The sequence below is a fragment of the Gossypium hirsutum genome, chromosome D10 (genome assembly GCF_007990345.1).
Source record: "Gossypium hirsutum isolate 1008001.06 chromosome D10, Gossypium_hirsutum_v2.1, whole genome shotgun sequence".
NCBI lineage: Eukaryota > Viridiplantae > Streptophyta > Magnoliopsida > Malvales > Malvaceae > Gossypium > Gossypium hirsutum.
In genome coordinates, this window is record NC_053446.1 from 54,293,763 (window position 1) to 54,319,805 (window position 26,043).

At 33.0% G+C, this 26,043-nt stretch overlaps 1 protein-coding gene across 11 annotated transcripts; it reads right to left on the reverse strand.

Moving 5' to 3' along the window:
- Positions 1–17,810: 17,810 nt before the first annotated feature.
- On the reverse strand, positions 17,811–22,669 carry LOC107916271 (uncharacterized). 11 transcript variants are annotated; one of them, XR_005919755.1, is made up of 9 exons: positions 22,506–22,668; positions 21,691–22,005; positions 21,339–21,447; positions 19,860–19,939; positions 19,445–19,526; positions 19,215–19,307; positions 18,925–18,979; positions 18,569–18,688; positions 17,811–18,128 (listed from the first exon to the last, which is right to left on the reverse strand). XR_005919755.1 is itself a non-coding variant. In XM_016845443.2 (5 exons), the coding sequence occupies exons 1-5, from the start codon at positions 20,126–20,128 to the stop codon at positions 18,122–18,124; spliced, it is 345 nt and encodes a 114-aa protein (XP_016700932.2). In that variant the 5' UTR covers positions 20,129–20,971; the 3' UTR covers positions 17,811–18,121. The 11 variants fall into 11 exon arrangements, 1 of the variants encoding a protein (XP_016700932.2); XR_005919753.1 differs by having other exon boundaries at positions 21,691–22,036; positions 22,506–22,660; XR_005919756.1 differs by lacking the exon at positions 22,506–22,668 and adding an exon at positions 22,325–22,445 and having other exon boundaries at positions 21,691–21,720.
- Positions 22,670–26,043: the final 3,374 nt, after the last annotated feature.

The following is a 26,043-nucleotide window of genomic DNA, read 5'->3' on the forward strand; positions in this document are numbered from 1 at the left end:
AATCAAGCTAAAATCAAGCAAGAATCAACCTCTTTCCACAATTTATGGTCGACCATTCATGAGAGACTTTCAAGGGATGTTCATGTTATTTTTAACAAACTCTCAAGTCTTCCCTCATATATAAATATCATCACTTATCATTCATTCATTCAACACATTCACTTCATTCTCCTTCCTCCGCCATGCCTAAGCCTTCCATTTCCCTTCATTTTTCCCATCCTCTCTTTGAGAATTCCCCTAGTAAGAAGTTCTTAAGAGAAAAGCTCTTTTGATCGACTACCTTGACGAGTAATTTGCATTGGAGCAACAATGGAGATCGGAGAAAGCCACCATGGATAGTTCTCAGGAAATTATCGAATTCATCTCAGAGTTTCTTCTTCCTTTCTCTTTAAATTTTTCTTAGTTTATAAACATGTTTGCAAATTATTTGAATGTTTTTTCATTAATAATAATGAATTAAATTGTTTCAACTAGGATGATTGCAATTTCATGATTCAATTTGTTCGAAACATGTTCTTTGCCTCAATTACTTATGTTGTCAAATAAAATCATTTATATTGTTCATGTATTAAAATATATTTGACTACATTAGAATTAATTGCTTAACCTATACCGAATGGTGATTAATGGACACAATATTTGGAAGATGCATGCTTAATTTATATTCGAACAAGAATAAATTAAAGGTTCATAATAATTCTGGAAGAACACTATTACTTTGCATAACTTTAGATTTATGTGATTTTCAAACAAACTTGTCCCTGTTACTTCACATAAACTCTAAGGAATCCTTAGTTAAATTATGACATAGAAATATGCAAGTTTTTCTAAGTGATAAATATAATATCTCGAAAGAGTTTATGATTTTAGATTCCAAGTTCATAAATAATCGAGTTGCCATGAAATTTTTTTGGAACGTTTGTTAAACATGAGAATGAATGAATTAAATCAAGAGTTGTAATTGTTCTAGCTTATTCATGTTATAGTTGTAAAATCTTGTGAATTGCTGCTAAACATTTCATTGCATTTTAATTTATCTCATCTGCATATTAGTTGTTAATTTAATTAGGACGTCCATCACCTTCAAATATTTTATTTTCATAACCAACTTGTAAAATATTAATTTTACAATTGTTGATTAATAGATACAATCCCTATGGAGACGATACTCTTTTTACTCATTTATTACTTGATAATGACGGTGTATACTTGCACATTCTATCGCGAATCACTATCTCTCATTATAAATAGATGACGCTAGTAGAGTTATAAACACACAACTTTGAGATATTTTTATTCTGCTCAAAAATAGTGATAATTTATTTTCTAAGTATAAATTCTATTTTTTGGGAATAACAATTCTACTGGTTTCTATTGAGAGAAAATTACTTTCCTATTGAAATTAATAATTCGTTTCTGATTCTGTGTTTGAATCATGATTGTTCGAACTCACACTCCAAGCGATTCGTGGTACGAGAATAGCAGAGAAGGTCATTCGGTTGAAAGCTGGGAACGTCTAGGATCTATCTCGCACCAAGCACGTGTACTTTTCAAGAAGAGTTTATTGCTATAAATATCACAATTAGCTTGATTTTTAAAATTTTAATTTTTCACTGTGACAGAAAACCGTTTTAAACCGATTTTTTTTACACTAAGTTCATCATCAAGTTGTTCCATTGAGCCCAACGAACCTCTGTGGACTAGCTTCGCCAGGAGTGCATAAAACCTCACACCCAATTGATAGATAATTGTATTCGTTTAGTATTCTTAATCTAATGTGTTCATGTATGTGAATTTCGTTTTATTGACAATTTAATATTTTTTTAAGATTGTACATATTTCATGTGTTATTCAATTTTTTTTAAACTGGACTGGTGGTTGAACCGATTAGGTCATCGGTTCGCCTGTCCAATTAAAACAATATTAAAACTTAAAAAAATAAAAAAAATTGGTTCAACCACTCGAATATCAACTGGGTCCCCACTAAGTAATTAAATTTCCAAGATGTCCTTAGTTTAACAAAGCAATAAATATCAATTTAAGGGCATTTTTATCTTTTTATATAAAATCTAGAAAATATTCGTGCTTATGATGGGATATGAACCCCAAACAATAAACACTCTCCCAACTTTGCCATTTCAACTAAAGTAACATATAGTTTTTTATGTTAATTTTTAATAAATATATTATATAATTATTTTCACCCATATCGTGAGTATGCCATAATCTTATTGATAATGTTGTCGATTGATCAATTAGTGTCATAAGTTAACTCAATATCAACTGAAGAAAAATGACACTGCTATGATAAACAATTGGAGTGCATTTAATATTCTTAATATGATGTATTTACCTATTTAAATTTCTTTTAGTCACAATTTAAACTATTTTTTATTTTACTTTCTTACATATTACATATGTGTTATTTAGTTTCAAATATTGCATTTCATTATGTATTGTAAGTTATTTATAATCACACCCATGCATTCTAAACACATAGTTTTAGCACACATACACGTGTGACAAAATTTCTAATTATTATTAGTTTCAAACCATACATTTCATTATTTATTATATGTAATTTTGAAAAACAAAACAATACCCTTTACAAAATAATGGAATGGATGAAACTCAAAATTGACATGATTGTCGCAAACAAACTAAGATATAAACATCAGATTCTTTCGAATTCTAGGAACATGAAGAACATTTCTCAAATTCAAAACTTTAGCAGATGATCTAAAAAATGCATAACTAAAATGAGAAATCGAACACTAGAATCATTTCCTATAAAAAGCTTGCCCATATCTATGTAACTCACACTTGAATCCAAGTTGTTGAGATCATTTGTAACATGGTTGGTAACCTCTAAATCATGATACCAACCTTTACCTAACATCGAATCAATTTGATGTTGTAGAGCCATCATTGTTGTTATTTGTGGCACCACTGAATGAGTGTTTTGTGAACCTAACAAAGATTGATTTTTCCCATATTGTGCTATGGAAGCTGGTTCTCCAAATGTTGTACCTTGACTAGTTCTATACACCATCTGTGAAGGAGGAAAAGGACCAAAAGAATCAGAACCAAGAGTAAGACTATTTACAAGATGAAATTGTTGAGTAAACTCATAATTATTAACATTTATGGGACAATTCATTTCACTTCTCTGAAAAACACTTGAATATTATGAACCAGGAGATGAACCATCATAGGAATGATTAAATCTATAAAAACACTTTTGAATAAAGTGTCTACTTCGACCTCATAGCTAATTTGTGGCTTATTATTATAACCAAAACAATCATATGCACGACTTGTGAAACCATAACCACCTCTATGCTATAACGATCAAAATTTTTTTTACCATCATAAGCTTGACTTTGTTGAGAATTAACTTAAGCAAAAGGTTTAGAATGTTGACTTTGAGTACTAGTCTTCAATTGAACCAAATTTGCATGCATTGACCCACTCATTATAAACTCTTTCTACCTTGATTCGAAATCCATCAACATTTCAGTAACTAGGTCTAAAGGCAAACTCTCCCTTTTCAATGAGATAGTAGTTAAAATTGACTCAAATTCAATTAACAGTCCTGCAAGAATGACATTGACTTGTTCCTGTTTAGACACTAAACTACCTGAACTATTTTAGGAGTCACAAATCAACTTGATCATAGCAAGATATTCTTTGTTATGAACAGAAATAAAGAAGAAAAAAATGGTAGAGAAGGAAAGAAATGAAGAGAAAAATTCCAAAGAGAAAGAAGAATGTAGAAGAAGAAGAAGAAGAAGAAGAAGAAGAAGAAGAAGAAGAAGAAGAAGAAGAAGAGAGTAATTAGAGAAGGAAAGAGATAGAAACAAAAGAGGAATTCTGTGTATAACTAATTCATAACCCCATTAACAATTATAGGTCATTATATAAAGGAAAAATAACATTTAAAAAAAATAAAAATTGGAAAATAACGGTACAAATTAGCTGGATGAAATGCTCCATTTCATTAACCCGTTTGCGCATCATTTCACCAAAACCAAACGCATCTTTTTGCTTGTTGGTTGCTTAGTCTTTATTTTGAAGCATAACAATTACCTCCACCTAAAAAAACTCCTTGCCCCCAATGATCAAAGTGAGGAAATGTGCTTGAATTTTCAGTAGGATAACCATAAATACCCATTATTCAATCAAGCATAGGGCATCCATCAGCACAAAGTTCATGACAGGAACAGTAAACTTCAATTCAATGGGACATAGGTCGTCAAAAAGTTCTAGCCCAACATTATCCATTGTGTCATTAGGATCAGTAACCTTATGCACTTTGGTACTCATGGTAGTAAATTTCACATCGTTATAAATATGGTTTCCATGTGACTCACCTACAACTGGATGCTATAAAAGGAATTGTTTTGACCTTTGAAATTTGACCCATATCTTATCCCTATCATCATCAAGAGAGACGATTTCATCATTATTAAACAAGCTAGAATCTAATACAACCATTTATGCAACAACTCACATGGCTTCATTAAACCTAAGTCCAAACTTCACATTTCATGAAAATCCACACATTTTCACTAAATCAGGACAGCCATTACGAAACTCATGAAGTGTAAGTAAAATGGTGAGAGGAAGAATAGGACCCACAAGCGAATCATCATGCTGCGTTTTATATGACCACTTAGTGTTGCAGCGTGAAGGATTCCTTAGTAGGAATGGAGGCAATTGAGGAAGGCCTAGAACAACTGAAAATTACAGAGGCATGGTCATGTCATCGAAGGGCACATCAAGTAGCTTAAGATAGTTAGAGAAAGCTAGTAATAAAAGTTCCAAAGAAAAGGTTGCCCACATTTGCCTTGAAGTAACTTCACATATACTTGTTGACAAGCTAATGTTATTAAAGACAAAAGAAAGTGCAAGAGAGGACCTAAATTGACCAAATCCACAGACCGTCAACTTCTCACACAAAATTTCATGCAAGTCTAGGTTAAAAATTCCTTCTGCTGAAAATCCTTATGGGACTTCTACACTTCGTAACCTAAGCCTTCTGCAAAACTGTCATTCAAATAACCACGAAGATAGTCAAGGTTTAAATACTTAAACCTTTTTGGAAATTCATATTCATTGTCAATCAAGGAATATGGTAAGCTATCCTTAAAATTGAACAATGGTTTTCTGTGAGCTATATTAAAATTCTGCCTAAAGACATTAGCCTAATCAAAATTAACCCACCAAATTCATCTAACTCACATGCCAACTTCGAGAAACTCCTACTCAAAAAGGGTTTGCAAAACTTTGAAATTTCCATAGAAACAAATCCTTCATTAGCTAAAGAAGGGCCATAACAAAACAGCCTGAACTCACAATTCCAAAATGATCCCAATATTATACAAAAAACTTGATTCAGTTGCTCACTGATATGTGTCATCCCTAAATTGTGACCTTAATCCTGATAACCTAATCACATCAATGAAGCATGGATTATCTAGATCATGAGCCCAACACAACAATGGCACCCTTCAAAGAAGATATAAACTATTGAAAGCCAAAACAAACTGAAACCCATCAACTCCTACTCTAGAAAATGCTAGGAACTGATCCTCATCAACTACAACATATGGGCCCAACATCTCAATTTTAGCTAAATAAATTACATTACACTCATCATGCCTAAAATCAAGTAACAAATCAATATCTGATCGAGCAACAACTAAAATTCTATAATGCCAATTGAACTCAATACCTAACCATTTATAATTCTCTGCACCAGTCGAATCATCCCATAAAACTCTAAGTTTACTCCCTTTAACATAGCCATTGAGTTTCTAACAATTAACACAAGAAGTTAAATCAAACAAGGACAGTGCCCCATTTTCTAACAAACCACACTTTCTTTAGGCATGTGTGGGCTGCAACAAACACAAACAATTAAGGAACTCTTGAATAACTCATCACCTAAGTAATCCAAAGAAGGGGTTTTGCTAGGGTTATCAAATCTAACCAAAATTTAATGAATAGAATATAGAGTAGAAGCCATTAAATTTTCAACAACAGAATCACCTGAAATCCCATTAAAATCATCAGTTGGATCATTTGTTGGTAGCACTTTACTGAAAGAATATTCATTTGGAGGAACCTTACCCATCACTGCACACCTATCATTTGTCTCAGTTATGGCTTGCCTCACTCGAGTCCCTAACATTTTTTGTGTAGTTGAAACAACAAAAAAACTAGCATCAGGTTCACCCTACTCCAATATCTAAGGAACCTTGAACATTGGATCCGATTGAAGTGCTTGATTTTCAACTGGTGCAGATGAACCTTCTACCTTCACAGCCGACGCATGAGAGAGAGAAACTATGACACCTCTAACCCATCTCTAGTGTTGGAGTAGGGTTACAAGGCATTACTAAACAAATCATAACATTTAACTTCATATACAACAATTAAGAAAATGAATTAAAAACATTCAAAACACATCTTATTTAATGTAACACAATTCTTATGGGTCTTAAATCGAGCCTAAGTGACCTTAAATTTAGTTTGGTAACATTCTAGGATCAATTTGAAAAAAAACAGAAAATTTTGGAAAAACTTGAAAATTTTGAAAACATGGTCACGTGACCGTGTGACATATCCCAGACCATGTGCCAAATCGTGTGTGCATTCTGTATTAGATCACACAGCCGTGTTGTGGGTCGTGTGAAACTAACACCTAAAATAATAATGACATGTGATCGTGTGGGGTGGCCGTGTGTTGCACGTGGCCATGTGACAGCACGTATCCCAAGCTATATGCTTCATAAATTGCCCCTAAAACAAGTCATTTCAAACCCAATTCTTGCACACCAAGACACACCATTTCCACAAACATTCATATGACCAAAACACATTTTAAACATACTTAAAAGATACTATTTCCATCAACCTATAAGACTAACCAATGTACTAACAAAATGTACCACAATCACAAATCAAACATAATTCAATTCATCATTACAAGTTCATTCAATAAAGTTAGATCAAACATACCAACAACCATTTTAAAAGCATACCATTCAACCATGACTTACCTAATATAAGATAGAACAAACACAAGAGCAACTTCACCTATTTACATCATCATTTACAACACAACACCAACTAAACACTTGATCATAATAAGCTTATCACAAACTCAAAACATCAAAGGAACCAGGATTACATTTGTAAGAGCCCATTTTTGCCCGGGCCCATACCAACAAAATAACCCAAATAATAAAAACAAAAGCAGTCCATTTTCAGCAAATTTAAACCCAAAAACTACAAGCCCAAACCCAATAGGCCCAAAAATTAGAAAAACCCTAGCCCACAAAACTTAAAAATTTTTCAGCCAAAGGAAACCCTAGGTGCGCCGCACCTAGGTCTGCCTATAGCCGCCGCATGACTCCTGCGCCTCTCCCGCTCCTCGTGCACGCCTTTGCCACCACCGTCGGCCTCGTCTGACACTTATAGAGAGCAATAAACACGCAACAACGAAAATAAACAAATAATAGAAATTAACAGTTGTAAGATGGCTATAAAAGCCAAGGTTTCCTCTTGCAAATTTTTTACAAACACACACCAGTCAATCAATACTCAGAAACCGAATTCTAAAGGTTGATATTTTTTTGTAAACTGTTCTTTTCGTTTTTTCTTTTTTTTTATTCTTTCTATTTACTTATTTTTTTCAAATCTATTTAAAAAAAAGGTTAGCAAATAAGATAAAAAAGGAAAAAAAGAAAAAGAAAGAAACTACCTAAATCGACCCCTAAATCCGGCACCGTCATCGGCCTTTTCCCCGTCATCGGATGCGGATTTAGGGGGGCAAAAGCTCTCCTCGTTCTCCTTGATTCCCATTCCAAAGCTCGGACCCCTGAATATGCTTCAATACACGGGTCGGAGACTCCTTCGCGCGGCGCCGGTCACCGGCCATGGCAGCGATTAGGAGCAGCTGAAAAATAGGGTTAGGGTAATTTGAGAATCTCTATTTTTAGAAAAAAGGAAATAGGGGCTGATTGTTTATTTAGGGTTTTAATTTTTTTATTTATATAAGAATCTGCAGTGCCATTTGAAAGCTTGGAGAGCTGCGCATTAGTGCCCTAATGGGTATTTTTCGCAATTAGTCCCTTCAATTCTGTGGACATTCGATGCACTCTCTTATTTTACTAAATTTCGGCCATAGAATTTTGCGCCTGCGCAAAAACAATGCGCATAAGGGACGGGGAATATGCACAATCGGTCCCCCATGTCTTTAGAGCATTTTGTTTTAGCCCCCTAGCCACCTGTTTCGTTTATTTACAGTTTCGACCCCTAGATTTTTGTTCGTTTCCAGTTTCATCCTTGGTTCTTTAATTTTTTTTATTTTTTATTTTCTTTTAAATTGCTCTTGTTTATTATTATTAGTTTCGTTTGTTTTGATTTCATTTTTATTTGCTTTCTAAACTGTGTGATTTTTTTTCTGTTATATATATTATTTCATTTTATTTTTACGTATTATTTATATTAAATCATTTTTGTTTATATGTATTATTTTAAATTTTCTTTTCTATATGACATTCCAAATTTTTTATACTATTTCCTTTAAGATTTATTATAGGTTAATTATTTTAAAATTGTTTGGTACCTTTTTCGACTTTACTATTTGTCTTAATTTATTTATTATCCATTTCAAGATTTCTTATATATTCCTTTTTATGCTTTCATGTGTACATATATATTATTATTTATCTTAAAATTTTTCATATATAATATTTTTAAATTGTTTTGTATATGATTGATTTTTTTAATTTTCTTTTTATATTATTTATTTAAGACTCATTTATTATCTTTTTAAAAATTGTCTTACATTTATTTATTCTAATTTACTTTATACTACTCATTTCGAAGTTATATATGTTATTTAATGTATTCATCCTTTTTTTATTAATACTGATGTTTAAATAATGTATGTTGAGTGATTATTTTCATTGTGTGTGCCATTGGTGTAATTTTATTAATGTATCATTACTCTATGTTTATTATTGTATGGATTAGTTCACGTCCTTGTATTGTAAATTAAACTCCGACATAGTTATCCAACTTAGATTGCTTTATTTTATTCTAAGTGAGATAAATGCATACCTTCAAATAGATTACCCGCTATTATTCAAAATGGAATTTTGTTAAATGAGACAATATTTTGCATTTTGGAAATTCGAGAAATTGTACCCTAACTTACTGGGTCTCGATTTTCTCGTTAAACCTAAATAACAAAATATCCTTTTAAATTTCCAAACCCATAAAATTTCAAAAATAAAGGTAATATTCTATATTTAGGAAATTCGAGAAATTGTACCCTAACTTACTGGGCTTCGATTTTTCTTGTGATCCTAAATAACCAAATATCCTTTTAAAATTGAAATAAATGAGGTTTAAATAAAAAAAGTAAGCTTACTCTCAAAATACGAGATTTCGGGTCCTAACTTACTGGATGTGACATCTTGTTACTTCGAGATAAGGAAGCATTTTCCATTTTTATTTATTCGAGTAATTTTAAAATAACACAATAAAGAGGGATCGTATTTTTAAATTCTTTTCAAGTTTTTAATCTTTGACACTGAGACATTAATTAATCAACTAGGTACCAATTTTGGGCGTATCGAGGGTGCTAATCCTTTCTCGTGCGTAATCGACTCCCGAACCCGTTTTTTTTAAAATTTCGTAGACCGAAATTATTGTTTTAGTAAATCAAATCATTTATTAAAATAAAAACTTTTCGAGGTGATCCGATCACACCTTATCAAAAAGGATTGGTGGCGACTCCCATTTTCGTTTTCATTTTTAAAATGCATGTCGACCCCGTTTTATCAAAAAAATGGTGTCAACAACATTTATGCCCTATACATGCCATTTATAACCATTAGTCAAAAATTACTAAAATGGTCGACGGATAGTGTGATAGAGCTCTGACGCGATTCCAACTGATCGAGCTATCTGATGTTATACAAACAAGGAAAAACAACCATATAAGCAACTAATGCTTAGTAAGCTCATATAAAGAAAATTTAAACTTATCGAACACATTATAACGATTAACCATGCATAATTTCATTAGGTCATAAGCAAAATTTCTATTTCCTATACCATCTCACAAGGTTAGTAAATGTAATAATTCACATGTAAATCCAACCAAATCCTGGCATATAGTAACACAAGCATTTCAATTTCTTATTGCATCCAACACATATATTCAAAGAACATTCCTTTCTTTTTAAATACACATATAAATATAACTTACATTATTTCTCAAAATCATAGATCATTTCATGTATTCATATACTCTTCAAGCTTAATATACCCATTGAACCAAATGAAATAAATAACTTATTATGGAATGAAACATTACAAGCGCACGTATTTAAAACTCAATTCAACCTTTTATTCACATAATAAACTTCAATCTATTAATATAATACTCATAAGTTCTTATTCACATACCTAACCGTAGATCATTGATATAATAGTCATTCCATTGTTATCATTTTTAACCTTCCCACTTTTTTGGGGATGCCAAGTTATCTTTCAATCAAGGTCTTACACAATCCTAAAATAATGTCATTGTATCTTTCAACCATGTTCTTTCCTTTTTGAATATAATGCCATGATATCTTTCAATCATGTTCTTTCCTTTTTGAATATAATGCCATGATATCTTTCAATCATGGTCTTTCCCTTTTCTCAAATCAAGTTATTTGATGAATCAATCATAAATAGATAAGCATTAAATTATAGAACATAAATCAAATAGCTACTAAATTAACTTCCGAACTTACCTAATATATACCAACAGTTGACTCATAGGGAATCCACAATTTTTCCTTTTCTTCGGTTATCCTCCGTATGAATCAAATCTTGATCTATAATAATTAAACTCAGTCTTATCAAATTCAAATAAATATTCCAACTCACTTTTATGCATATGAACCTTAATTTTTTATTATTTATACATTTTCCCTGAACTTTTACATTTATAACAAATTAGTCCCTAAACTCGAAATTTCAAAATTTTCAAAATTCCACAATTTTCCATGCTAGCCAAATTTATTCATATACCAGTACAATCCATAATTATTCACAATTCACAAAAATTCCATGTAAATTTTAGTATTTTATCAAATTAATCATTTATCTAAAAACTAACAAAAATCACTTTACAAAATAATCTTAATCCACAACCAAGTCTACAAATTCATCATTTAACATCAAGAATAACTAAGATTCATTAATGGTAAAATCCAAAATCTATAATAGTTTCAAAAATGAATGTACAGATTAACTGGACTTAGTTAGAACAATCTCAAAAACATAAAATTACTAAAAATAGGCTCAAAAATCATACCATGCATTAAAAATATGTCTTGACCAAAGCCTCCCCCTCCTTTAGCAATGGTGTTCAGTCTTTTGGGTGAAAGAAACAAGGAAGATAATGTTTTTTTTTCATATTTCGTTTACTTTGTTTTATTTTATTTTATTTTACCTAATTACCATATTATCGTTAATAACTTAATTAACCATTAACAATTTAATTTCCATGGCTGTCCGTTACTTTTATATATGATATAATTACAAATTAAGTCCATTAATTCAACATTCCATAGCCGTTTGACCTCTTTAACTAATAGAATTTAAGTTTTGTAGCTTTTACGATTTAATCTTTTTCAATTAATTAACTATGTAAGCTTTAAAATTTTTGAACCAAACTTCAATTTACCTCTATAATATCTTCGTAAATATTTAATAATAATATTTACGAGCTTGGTTTATAAAAACGAGGTTTTGAAACCTTATTTTCTAAAACCACTTAACTTTAAGGACAAACCACTTGAACTTAACTATTCATTCAAATAACATAAATTATCAAATCAAAATTTATTATAATACAATATTTGACTCGTAAATATTAAATAATAATATTTACAGACTCACTCATCAGGTTTGTGGCCCCGAAGCTACCATTTTTGACACCACTAAAAAATGGGTTGTTATAATAACAACAACATAGATTTGATGGAACTTGTTCTGAAGGATAGCACGATACTCATTCGTGTCAACCGGTATCGTCAGTGTCAAATCAGACGTAGGAGAGTTATAGTTATTATGCCTTTTTACCTCTACCACACCATCATCCCCGTCACCATTTTCAGATTTGAAAACTGGCGTTTAAGGTACCGTCAAAGATGTACCAATCACATTCTTGCCCGCACATGACCCCTAGGTCGACGCATCAGCACCATAAAATTGTATATCAAGTTGACAATAGCTATCATAAACATTACGGCTCTGCAGAGAAATTCTAGCTAAGATAGCATTCAAGCATCCTTCAAACTAGATTAGGACTTGAAAGCCAACCGACTTCTGAAATGTGACGATCTTCTCCACAAATTCATAAGGTGAGAAAACTAGGTGGAGTGCTTCCATAGTAATAGGATAAAACATATGATGGATTGAGACCAGAAGGGTTCAATTTGACTCATCACCAGTCATGGAGGATCACTGAAGCTTTGATACCTTTGTTACGAACAGAAATCAAGAAGCCAAAAATGGAAAAGAAAGAAATGAAGGAAGATAGAAATTCCAAAGAGAAAGAAGAAGGAAGAAAAAGAAGAAGAGAGTAATTGGAGAATGAAAGAATTAAGAGAAAAGAGGAATTCCGTGTCTAACTAATTCATAACCTCTTTAGCAATTATAGGCCATTATATAAAAGAAAAATAACAGAAAATGAAGAGTAAAAAATGGAAAATAACGGTTTGGATTAGCTAGATGAAACGCTCTGTTTCATTAAGTCTTCAGTGCATCGTTTCACTGAAACTGTAACACTCCTAACTTGTATCCGTCGCTAGAACAGGGTTACGGAACATTACCAAAATATACAGATTAAATACAGACGTTTCATATTATTTAACATTCAAGTCATAAATTAATCATAAGGTCTCTTATATAGGCCCTTAAGGCCAAAAACATGCATTAGAAACAAGTCGGGACTAAACCAGGTATTCAGAGAATTTTTCACAAAATTTGAAATTTTTTCAAAGGTGCAGGGGACACATGCCCTTGTGGCCAGGCCATATGGCTCACACGATCAAGAGACACACTTGTGTCTCAGGCCGTGTAGACATTCGAAGTAGGGCACACGACCGTGTCCCAACCCGTGTCCAAAATTAGCTGCTCACTGACCTGGGTCACACGGCCAAGCCACACGCCCGTGTGCCAGGCCGTGTGAACTTTTTAAGCATTCTGTTTCTCAATTTTTAAAGATACAGGGGACACAAGGCCAAACCACATGCCCACGCGTGAGGCCGTGTGTCACACACCGCTGAGACACACGCCCGTGTCTCTGCCCGTGTGGACAAAAATAGGCTAATTCCAAGGCCATTTTTCTCACCCAATTTGTCTTCCACCTACATCAGCACTTTAACACTTTCACCAATCAATATAAGACATTTAAATCAAGCCAAAAACCAAGTTTAACACATATTATAACACCATATATGTCCAAGTATTCAATCTTACCTAATTAACCATATAAACCTATATGCATATTTGTCCAATCATGTTATCTCAAACCATATATTATCATACTCATAAATTATCCATTACTCAACCACATTAAACGCAACAAACATATTAAGCCACACATAGATATACTTAGCAAAATATATCCAACTCAAGCCATTCCAATGGCTATTTACAACAAAATGTATTTTAAAGCCATCATTGGTTAAATTACCCTATACGTGCCATTATAACCAAAATTAGTTTTCTATATATATACCGAAATGGGCCGGTAGATAGTGTGATGTAGCTTCGACCAGCTTCCAACCTTTACGAGCTTCAGAGTACTATAAGACAAAGAAAATAAAATAGAGGAAGTTTTAAAGCTTAGTAAGTTCGTATAACATTGAATTTAACTTACCAATTAATTCACATTTAAGGTAAGAAAATAAATATGTTCAAACCAAATTGGCCAAATGCATAAACAGATATCCTCATCAAGCATGTTAGTCATGTAATTCTCATGAACATCAAGAAACATGTTTGAACTCAATATCAATCAAATTTTACTTATATATATATATTCCATATAACATGTACAAATCATATTAATGTATTTTAGGTATATTTCTGTAATAATTCGTCAAGAATTCAGATTATCTTATATCAAAAATTTGCCTATTGAATTATTCCTTTTTCGATGGATACATTGGTAGTACACACGAAGTGTACAAATCTGTAATCCGTCAATTTATGTATTATCTGTCAATTTATATTCTAGACTGCTCATAAGAGCACATAAACAGGAAGCTCATGTAAGCCATGTAACGGGAAGCTAATACAAGCCAATATCGGGAAGGTTCAAGCGAGCCAATATAGAGAAGCTCTGGAGAGACAAATAATCGAAAAGCTCATGAAAGAGCCTTTAATCAGGAAACTTCGAAGAGCCATATACCGGAAAGCTCATAAGAGTTGTGGTGTGTCCACAACACATATGGGATCACAACCAATCGGGATGCTCCGAAGAGCTATTAACGGAAAGCTTGTAAGAACCATATAATGGAAAGCTCATGAGAGCTAATAACGGGATGCTCTTTCGAGCTGTGGTGTGTCCACAACACATGCAAGACCACAACCAATTGGAAACCTTGTATCCATCGATTCTCATTTATTCAAACGGGACTTAATATTTGTCAGACCATTGCGGATATGTGATTTATTTTCATACATGGAAATTACACAACTCACATACAAAACATTCCATTCAACCATATAAATATACAATTTAGTTACACGAACTTACCTCGATAATTGTTCGTGTATGCAAACTCTACTAATCCGACACTTTTTCTTTTCCTCGATCTAACTCCGTATTTGGTCATCTGGATCTATACGAATGAATTTAACATTAATTTCATAAAATTGATACTCAATTCAATCCAATTCACACCTTAGGCAAAATTACCACTTTTAATTAATTATAATATCGTCCCTAGGCTCGGAAAATAAAATTCATGCAATTTAATATTTATTCCAAGCCTAACTGATTTTTACATGTAACAATGGCAGCTCATGTATATCATAAAATTTAGAATTTTTCCATGAATTTTACATCTTTTCAATTTAGTCCCTAAATCATGATTTCATCAAAATTCCCTTTACGAAAGTTGTTTATCTATCAACAACCTTATTTTTCTACCATAAAACTTCATTTTTCATACATACTCATCCATGGCAAAACCGTAACACTTTGATAACTTTACAAATTAATCCTTGGGATAGCTAGATTAAGTTATTACGATATCAGAAATATAAAAATTACTAAAAATGGGACAAGAAAACATACCTAATTGAGCCAAATAAGTTTGATCAAAACCCAAATTCGATAGCTAGGGTTTCCATATATTTTGATTTGGGAAAGATGATGAAATAAGATGATATTAGATTTTTATCATCTTTAATTATTTCTCTTTCCAATTTAGTCATTTTCTTTTCTTAAATTTCCAATGATGAATTATCACACTTATCTACTAACTCCACTAATTGGTATATTTACCATATAAGGACCTCAAATTTTGAATTCCATAGCTATTTGATACCTATAGCTACTAGAATTCAACTTTTGCACTTTATGTAATTTGGTCCTTTCTATTAAATTAAACATGTAATCAGTAAAATTTCCTTACGAATTTTTCATACAATATTTCAATCATAATGCAGACTATGAAATAATATTAAAATAATTTTCTTTTTGGACTCGGATTTGTGCTTCCAAAACCACTATTTTGATTTCACTAAAAATAGGCTGTTACAAGTCTCCCTCTTAAAAATTTTCGTCTTCAAAAGTCTTACCAATAAAGAGGTTTGGATATTGATTTCTTATTGTTTCCTCAGGTTCCTAGGTAGCTTCTTCTATACCGTGTCATTGCCATAGGACTTTTTCTAGAGCTACCTTTTTATTTCTCAATTCTTTCGTCTCACGTGCTAGAATTCTAGTCGGTTCTTCACCGTAAGACATATCACGCTGAATTTCAACATCTTTCAGAGAGATAACATGTGAAGGATCTGACGGATATCGTCGTAATATAGACATGTGAAAGACATTGTGAATCTTTTCTAGTTCCGGTGGTAAAGTCAATTGGAACGGAACAAGTCTGATTCCTTCAGTAATTTCATATGGCCCGATAACTCGCGGGCTCAATTTTCCTTTACGACCAAAGCAAAGAAATTTCTTCCAAGGCAAAACCTTCAAGAATACCTTGTCGCCAACTTGAAATTCTATTTCTTTTCTTTTAAGATCCGCATAATATTTTTGACGATCAGAAGCTGCCTTTAAACTATCTTGGATCACTTTCACTTTTTCTTCGGTTTCTCAGATCAAATCAACTCTATGTATCTTTTTCTTACTAAACTCAGTCCAATACAATGGAGTTCTACATTTGCGCCCATATAAAGCTTCATACGGTGCCATCTTAATGCTTGACTGATAGTTGTTATTGTATGTGAATTCGACTAACAACAAATACTTCTCCCAATTGCCTTCGAATTCTAAAACACAACACCGAAGCATATCATCTAAAATTTGTATCACACGTTTGGATTGACCATCAGCCTAAGAATGAAATGCGGTACTGAAATGTAATTGCGGACCCAATTCCTCTTGTAACTTGTTCCAGAATCGAGATGTGAACCTTGGATCTCTATCAGAAATAAGAGAAACTGGTACACCATGTAATCTGACAATTTCTTAAACATACAACTCTGCTAATCTGTCCATGGAGAAATCCATACGTACCGGAATAAAGTTTTTAGACTTTGTCAAATTATCAACGATTATCCAAATGACATCTTTCTTTTTCAGAGATAAGGGTAACCTCGATACAAAGTTCATAGTAACTCTTTCCTATTTCCATTCTGGTATCGTGACTGGCTGTAATAATCCCGAAGGTACCTGATCTTCAGCTTTAACTTGCAGACATATCTAACATTTAGATACAAATTCAGAAATGTCGCGTTTCATTCCTGGTCACCAGTACATCTTTTTTAAATCATTATACATTTTATTACTCCCCAGATGTACAGACATAGTAACATTATGAGTTTCGTGCAAAATTTTCTGTATAAGCTCTGAATTCTTTAGTACACACACTACACCAAAATAGGCTTTTAGCGGCGCTAGTATTTGCTCAAGAAAAAAACGCCGCTAATGACAGCGTCGCTAACTTTAGCGGCATTTTTAGAAACAAACGCCGCTAAAGAACAAGACCTTTAGCGGCGCTTCTCCCACAAACGCCACTAAAGACTAAGACCATTAGTGGCGCTTTTCCCACAAACGCCGCTAAAGACCATGACCTTTAGCGGCGCTTTTCTCACAAACGCCGCTAAAGACCAAGACCATTAGCGACGCTTTTTCCACAAACGCCACTAAAGACAAAGACCTTTAGCGGCGCTTTTCCCACAAACGCTGCTAAAGACCGTGACTTTTAGCGGCGCTTCTCGCAAAAACACCGCTAAAAACATAACCTTTAAAAAATATATTTTAATCAAATTATATTTATTTTTATGATAAATATTATATTATGTTTTATTTTCTAAATTTGAACTTTAAATATACTTTTAAGGATAAATAAAAAATATTATTTAAATTAAATTTCTATGAAAATTTTAACTTTAAAAACTAAATATAAAAATTAATGAATTTAGTTTTAGAATTTAAAATAATAAATTAATAACACAATTAAAATCCAAAAGTTAGAACTCTTAAGTAAAAATAAAAATTTAGAATCAAAACTAAAATAAATAATACATATGCAAGGTAATAAAACATACAATGCATTTTCTTAATCAAGTAAATCTCGGTAATAAAAGACATAATACTTTTATTTAATCAAGGAAATCTTGTAATGAACTCAAAGCAATGAGCGTGAAACTGAAAGCAACAGAATTGTAATGAACTCAAAGCAATGAGCATCAGAATTGAGAAGAAAAAAAAAATCACGATACGCAAACAAGATCCAAAACTTCTGTTCCTTTGGACGCCCACACTGGATAGTCCCCGCTTCAACGCCATTGGCTATCAGAGCCTAATAACAACAATAGCAGCAGCAAAATCACTCATCAAAAGGTGGAAAAAGGATAATTACAAGTTAACAGTGAGGAGATCGCATGAAACTGAAAGCAGCAGATCCGTATCGAAGCTAGTTGGAATGGAAATCCATGGGAAAGCAAGCATAGATTAAAACTTCATAGAACTTTCTCTAAAAACTTCATAGTAAACTGCTTCAGTCTACTTTTTACTTTACTTGTACAACAATTACATGATATGCCAAAATAAAAAATATGGGTCTGCGCCACAGAATCCATAAAAAACTTCATAGAACTTTCTCTAAAATTTTACTTGCTAATGTTGTCAACCTTTTTTCAGGAATTTAGAGCATGCAGAAACCATATAATTTAGCTATCCCATTTTACAGTGAAAGTTAGGAACACACAAGAAACAGATGAAAAAGGATAAATCTAATACCCGAAAAGCATCAGTAACTTGGCGTCCTTGTAGCCCATCTTTTTGCAGAGACCATCTATTATCAGTATTTTTCTTCTTTGAAAAACCCGTAAAATATGGGTTTTGGTGTTAAATAATCGACTGCCATCAACATCAAGGTCAAAATCATAGCTTATTCTTCCATGTTAAGAAAAGTATGCTAAAAAATGAGGGTTAGAAAATAAAATAATGCCTCGTTTGAAACATACACCATTGATGTAAGAATAGGGTTAGAACTGTATGAACATTAAGCAAAATAGCCAATTTAAATTCACTGAACAACATTAAGAAAAATAAGTCTGGTTGAAAGAAATGGAACCAGGAGAGAAGAGAAAAACCTGTTCAGCAATGCTAGCTGCCTTACCATAAGCATCTTGGATGTTCTCAGCAAGCCTATGAAGAAATATATTAGATATGCCTCCAGCAGCAACAATGAATAGACCAGTAGCTAGTGTTATGAGAACAATCTCCCAACAGTTGATAAAACCAATAATATGATCAAATTATAACCCCTTACATATGATCAAATTATAAATCAATATAAAGGAAAATTATGCTTTGGCCCCCTCAAAAAAATGCAGAAAACAACTAACATAGAAGAGTTCCTACTTGCTAAGAAACACTATACCTAAAGGTTGAAGACAAGATTTAGCATGGAGATAACTTTGCCTAGGATCTGTCTGTAACTGTGGACTAAAATGTATCTTCTTGCTGACAGAATCTGGCTTAGAAAAAATTGCAATAGAAGAGAAGTAAAGAAACAGGAGAAAAAGGAAATGGAAATGAGAAAACATACAAAACTTCAACCCACTAATTAGCTTCCAGGAAAAAAAGAAGGCCTCTATCAACTATTCTTACTCGGTAAAATGTAGTGCTTGTGATGTCTTGGGATAAATGCCAACAGCTACTACTGCCTGATACCTTCTTTATCCGTGTATGTCTTAAAATGAAAACACGAGTATAGGTCTTAAAAAAATAATAAGATAAATAAATAAATATATTATAGTAAACATTATATTTATATTTTGGATAAGCTAGAATATATAATATCAAAAAATAAAAATGCTATAATAATATTGGATGCGCATTACTTATCTTTTGAGTTGTTAACTATGAATTATCTTGCAACAAAATAAGGTCTGAAAAGGGCAGAGACACATTATACCTTCATATTTTACGATATATTAGACAGTAGAATTCATGCTTCAACTCTCCCCAGCACTTATATTAATTAAATCGAACTAAAAGTGATAAATAATTAATCCAAACATACCGCAGTTCCATTTTGCCTTGGATTTAAAGAATGCCTCATCCCTTTTGATACAGGCTGGGTGGTATGCCTTAGGACAGCCACTGTCACGTAAAATGATACAAATGCAAAAAATAAAAATAATAATAAATAGATACAAGACAAAAAAAAGAAGAAGAGAATATTAGTACCAAACCAACGTTCCCTTACCGAGAAGACATGATTTCTAATCTATGAATTAGTGCCACAAAATAAACAAAAAGATCAGCGGCACAGGCACAGAACTTGCGCATTTTTTAACTGCAATTAAATCCAGTTCCATTTTGCATGTATAAAAAGAAAATATAAGCTCAATGAGCCAAAAAAACTAATAAAATTTAAGCTCAACTTAACAAAAATCGAAGTGCAGCCAAACAATGACTCTAGTTCTGACCTTAATAATGGCCAACTAACTAAAACTTCCTTCATACCAAACAAAGACAATATATTGATATTCTTCATACCAAAGCTTATCGGTTTAGGATCCCTGCAATTAGTTTCATGTTCATTTCTTTTCAAAACAACTTTAGTCACCCTTCATATGTATGAGTGAATCGATAAGTGGTTTTATTAAATATACGTGGTTGACGAATGTATTCAAAAGTAATACACAAAAAATAAGGGGCGAGAGCCTAATATACAAGTATTGTAGGAATCAACATGAAGAAAATAGCACATTGAAAAAAAATGTAAACATCTGATTGAAAGAAATTGGATCGGCAAAGTGAGAGCACCTGATCAAATAAGATAACGAATTAAAGAGACTGAGACCTTTGCAGTCTTCTACACAAGATAAGAAGTATTATAACAATTCCAGTTATGAAAGACATAAAATGAGATAGAAAAAGATAAGGCAAATCACAAATTCCACAAGCAATTTGTTAACTGCGATGCAAGGGATAGCATGATGAAAGATAAAAAAATATAGAAAAATACTACACACAGAAAATAAAAAAATTGCTGATCAACAAAAACTTGCAAAATTAAAAATTAAGCCACTTTAAATAATTCAATTAAAGTTCTAAAATCTCCAATGATAAACATAAGAAGCAACTAAACAGAAGTATATTACAGAGCCTAACCTAAATTATAGAGATCAATACCTTGAATCCAACTCTGTTGTCTAAGCAAGCATGCCAATCTGCTTTCATTTCTTGCAAAGGAACTCGATCATGCGGCCCGCAATAAAGTAGTCAAATTCAGACATGCCACATTTGGAATGTTAGAAATAAGACAGTTTTTCATGTTACAAAATGTTCCAATTTTTATGTCTGGAAAACTTTTACCTCTTGGGCCCTGATATACAGGGTCAACATCCTCAAGTTTCAGTTCCAAGTAAGAAGAGTATACTTTCTCAATCTGAGGCTGAGTTCAGAGAAAAATTCTCAGTAAGAAATTGAATGCTGAACATTTTTTAATCAAACTATAGAAGAAAGAACATATAGGGACCAACTGAGCTTTTACCTTGGTGCATAATTCTAAAAAGAGGTATCTCGGAATAATCAACCTCAGTAAATGTAATGAATTTGCCATCAAGTGACCACCAATACCCAGTTTTTCTATCCATCTCTTCCTGCAAGCAATCAAATTCCCCAAATATGAAGGAGAGAAATCTATATGCACGATACAGCAATTAAATGGGGGAAAAATGAAGTTTGGCATCATTGTAGAGTTATGGCATTGGATGTACACCTCGCAAAGAACTGTAACTTCTATTTGCTCCCAAAAGCAGTATTCAGTTCCAAATTCATACAAACCAGTGACTAATTTATATAAATATGTGAACAAAATTAAGGAAATTGAAAGAAATTCTCACCTGAGCTATATATTCAGCAAGTCCATGAGTCTGTAATTCATTAAAAATAATGTCATATTCAAGACAATGGGGTAAAAATCTAATTTTCCACACACACAGTATATTGAAACCAGGTAAAAATCAAACAGTTACAGCCTATTGCATTTGATATTATTCATTCAATAATTTTTATAAAAGGGTTTGCGTAATGGTCAAGGGTTTGCATAGCAGGGCTGTCAGTCACGGGCATATCGTGCAGGGATAGTGATCTTGATCGTTTCAAATTCGTCTTCTTTTCCTTACTCTCGTCAACAGATTGCATTACAAATTGAACTCCTATTGATTCCAATCACAACAGAACATGAACCTTTATGCAAAGATAAAAAAAAAGAAACTATTTAAGAAATGAAGTAAAATCATCAACACGAATTCAAGATAGTAAAGTTCCTTCCAATTCAACAATTAAGTTAATTGAGTTCAAGTTATTCTAAAATCTTCTTTCAATTTGATAAAAGTTTGCAAATAACACATTCTGAAAATTGAATTCGTTATTTTATCAAAACCAGAAATGGCCTCATTTCAAAATTCATTTCTATAGTTTTCTCGGCAACCAAGCAAGAATTAATTTTGAAAAAAAAATTAAGAAAGCCATTACCTGCGGTGGATCCGATCACAGTCTACTGAACTGCACCGAATCCACACTTTTTTCCATGAAAACTAAATCTTCCTTTCCTTTTCACTTTATCCATAAAACCAAACACAAATTAAAAAGCAACATAGAAAAAAAAAAGTTCACTTTTTTTCTTTTTCCAGAAAGAATAAGATTGGAATATTACCTGCAAAATAAGCGGAACTGATGATCGGCCATAAAAAATAATTGTTTTCCCTAAATCATCAGATCCAATTTGAAATTTTGAATCAGAAGTCATTTCACACTGTACCCACTTAGCTTGTAACTCATTATCACTTTTCTGAGTTTCGCAGATCTACTGCAGAAACATCGGTTTAGCTTTTAGTTCAGCTAAAATTGAACCATCATCAAATAGTGACAATCAGGTATTCATTGCTCGTAAAGCAAACAAAGATTTTCTACTTAGAGCATCTACAACCACATTTGCTTTTCCCGGATGACAATCAATAATCGTATCATAATCTTTCAATAATTCAAGTCACCTACGTTGTCTCAGATTCAAATCTTTTTGTGACATCAAATACTTTAAACTTTTATGATCAGTGAATATATGACATTTTCCGCCGAATAAGTAATGCTGCCAAATTTTCAGCACAAAAACAATAGTTGCCAATTCTAAATCATGTATCGGGTAATTCTTTTCATGTGGTTTTAGCTCTCTAGATGCATAAGCTATCACTTTACCTTCTTGCATCAAGACACAGCCTAAACTATTCAATGATGCATCGCTATATATCACAAATTCTTTACCCGATTCAGGCTGAACTAGAACTGGTGCTTCAGACAACAGGGCTTTCAACCGATCAAAACTTTGCTGACATTTATCAATCCATTCAAATTATACATCTTTCTGCAACAACCGTGTTATCACAGGAGCTATCATCGAAAACCCTTCTACAAATCTCTGATGGTAACCGGTTAATCCCAGAAAACTTCTGACTTCAGATACATTTTTCTAAGGTTTACAGTTAACAATTGCTGAAAATTTATTCGGATCAACTCTAATGCCCTCAGCAGATACTATATGTCCAAGAAAACCAACTTCTCGAAGCCAAAATTCACATTTGCTGAATTTAGCATACAGTTGTTTATCTCTGAAAGTTTACAGTACAATTCTCAGGTGCTTAACATGTTCGGTCTCATCTCGGGAATATACCAGAATATCATCAATGAATACCACAACAAATCAATCCAGACACGGTCTGAAAATTCTATTCATTAAATCCATAAATACTGCAGGTGCATTAGTCAAACCAAACGTCATCACAAGGAATTCATAATGCCCGTACCTAGTTTTAAAGGCTATTTTTTGCACATTCGAGTCTTTCACTCGTAACTGATAGTAGCCAGAATGAATATCAATCTTTGAAAATACTATGGCACCTTTTAACTGATCAAACAAGTCATTAATACGAGGCAGTGGATACTAATTCATGATTGTAACTTTGTTGAGCTATCGGTAGTCAATACATAATCTCAATGATCCATCTTTTTTCTTGATAAATAAAATCGATGCACCCCATGGAGAAAAAATGGGTCGAGTAAAACCCCTATCAGTCAATTCTTACAACTGTGCTTTTAACTCTTTTAATTTTGTAGAGTGCTATAGATATCGGTGTTGTCCCCGAAACAAGATCTATAGAAAATTTAGAAACACATCAGGATACTCAGAAACCATTAGCACTGACTTAATCTTTGATTCAGACACTTTGGTTCCAACACATAAGCAAGATAAGCATCATACCCTTTTCTGATATATTTTTGTGCTGATATGGCTGATATCACATTAGACAACCCATCCATTTTATCTGATTCAATATAGAGAATTTTACCATTTTGACATTTCAACTCAATATGCTTCTGTTTACAATTTACCACGGCATCATTCTGAGTTAATCAGTCCATATGCAAAATCACATCAAATTCATCAAATAGTAATAACATCAAATCAGCTAGGAATCAATAACCTCGTACCATTAACGGACAATTCAAACAAATTTTACCCACAATCACATACTGGCCCAGGGGGTTCGATATTTTAACCACGAATTTAGTGAACTCGACAGGCAAATTTTTATTAGACACTAAATTCTTGCAAATGCATAAATGTGTCGAACCAAGATCAATTAAAGCAATTATATTAGTATCAAGAAGAGAAAAAGTATCAATAATAATGTAACACCCCAGACCCGGCCTAGACGTTATAGTCGAATCTCGCATGTCACATTGAAGTGTCTTTCAAAAAATTAGACTTGATGGTAAAAATTCATTTCTAAGTTTTAAAAACCCCTTAATTATTATTTAACAAATCATCTAGCCAAAACGTTTGCCTTGTTGTCTACTTTTGTTATAATAAGTTGATCTAAAAATCACAGAAGCTTTTGAAACTCTATTGTTTAAATTTTGTGTCTTTGAAAATAGTAATTATTTTGAAAATTCATCTTCTCCTAAACTAGCAATTTAAAATAAGCAAGCAAAAGCCCAATTAAAAATTTAAACAAACTTAAAGGTCTTATTACATAAACAAAACTCAACATAAACTTTAAATTTAAATAAAAGTAAGTGTAGAACCGCTGCAATTGTGTGGCCACCTCCGAGTCCCTCGCAGCACCAAATCGCCTAAGGCTGAAGATTATCTGCACAGTTAAAAGAAAAGAGTGAGTTTACGAAAACTTAGTGTGTAATCCCCTATTAGTCAATCAGTATTCAACAAGCAGTAACAGTCTTGGCCTGAGCCCTATTCAGTAACAGTATAGTGTGGGTCTTAGCCTAATATAGTAATAATGCGGGCCTTAGCCTAATACAGTAATAGTACAGTGCAATAATGCAACCCATCCAAATCCAGCCAACACACCACTCTGTACCACCAACACACCGTGTGAGGATAGAGTCGACTCACCCAGCCAACACACCAATATCGCAGTGAAGCTGCCTGTAATAGTATCGTAGTAAAGCTGTCAGTATCAGTATCACAGCAAAGCTGCCAATAACAGTATATGTGGCAAAGCCACCAGTATAGTATACTTCCTCTATAACGATATCCCAACCCCATGCAGTATGTCATGTCATAAATCATACATTTATGCAGAATGTCATACTCAATAACAGTCATATACAAATCATGAACAAATCAGTCAACCTAACACTAGGGGTATAATGGTCATTCCTATCTATTAGAGGTAAAACAGACATTTTACCCTTTAAGGGTATTTTGGTCATTTTACCTATTTTGGGGTCTCGATACATATATGGACCTCTAGAGAGCTCTACAGTTGCCTTGAGCGACCCAGGAAACCTAAATGGTCATAACAATATAAATGGGCCCACAACTCATTACTCAGTCCAAGTGGGCCCACACGCTCGTGTGGCCCGTTCAGCCTAGATCTTGCCACGGCTATGAGATCTATATATCCCAATCCAGTATTTGCCACAAATCGTGGCTTTCATTCGTGTGAGGCCCACGAGCCCATTGTCCCACACGGCCCATCTCGGCCTAACATGGCTCATTATGACCCCAGCCCATGAAAATGCTCATGAAAGCCTCTACAGTCTATCACCCATGATTCGCAGATTAGGCTTAACACACAAGCGATCACAAGCTTGTGTGGTCTAAAACGCCATATTTTTAGCTTTTCGGCTTTTTGTCGTTCTACAGTTACAATGGGATGTTTACACACCTGTTT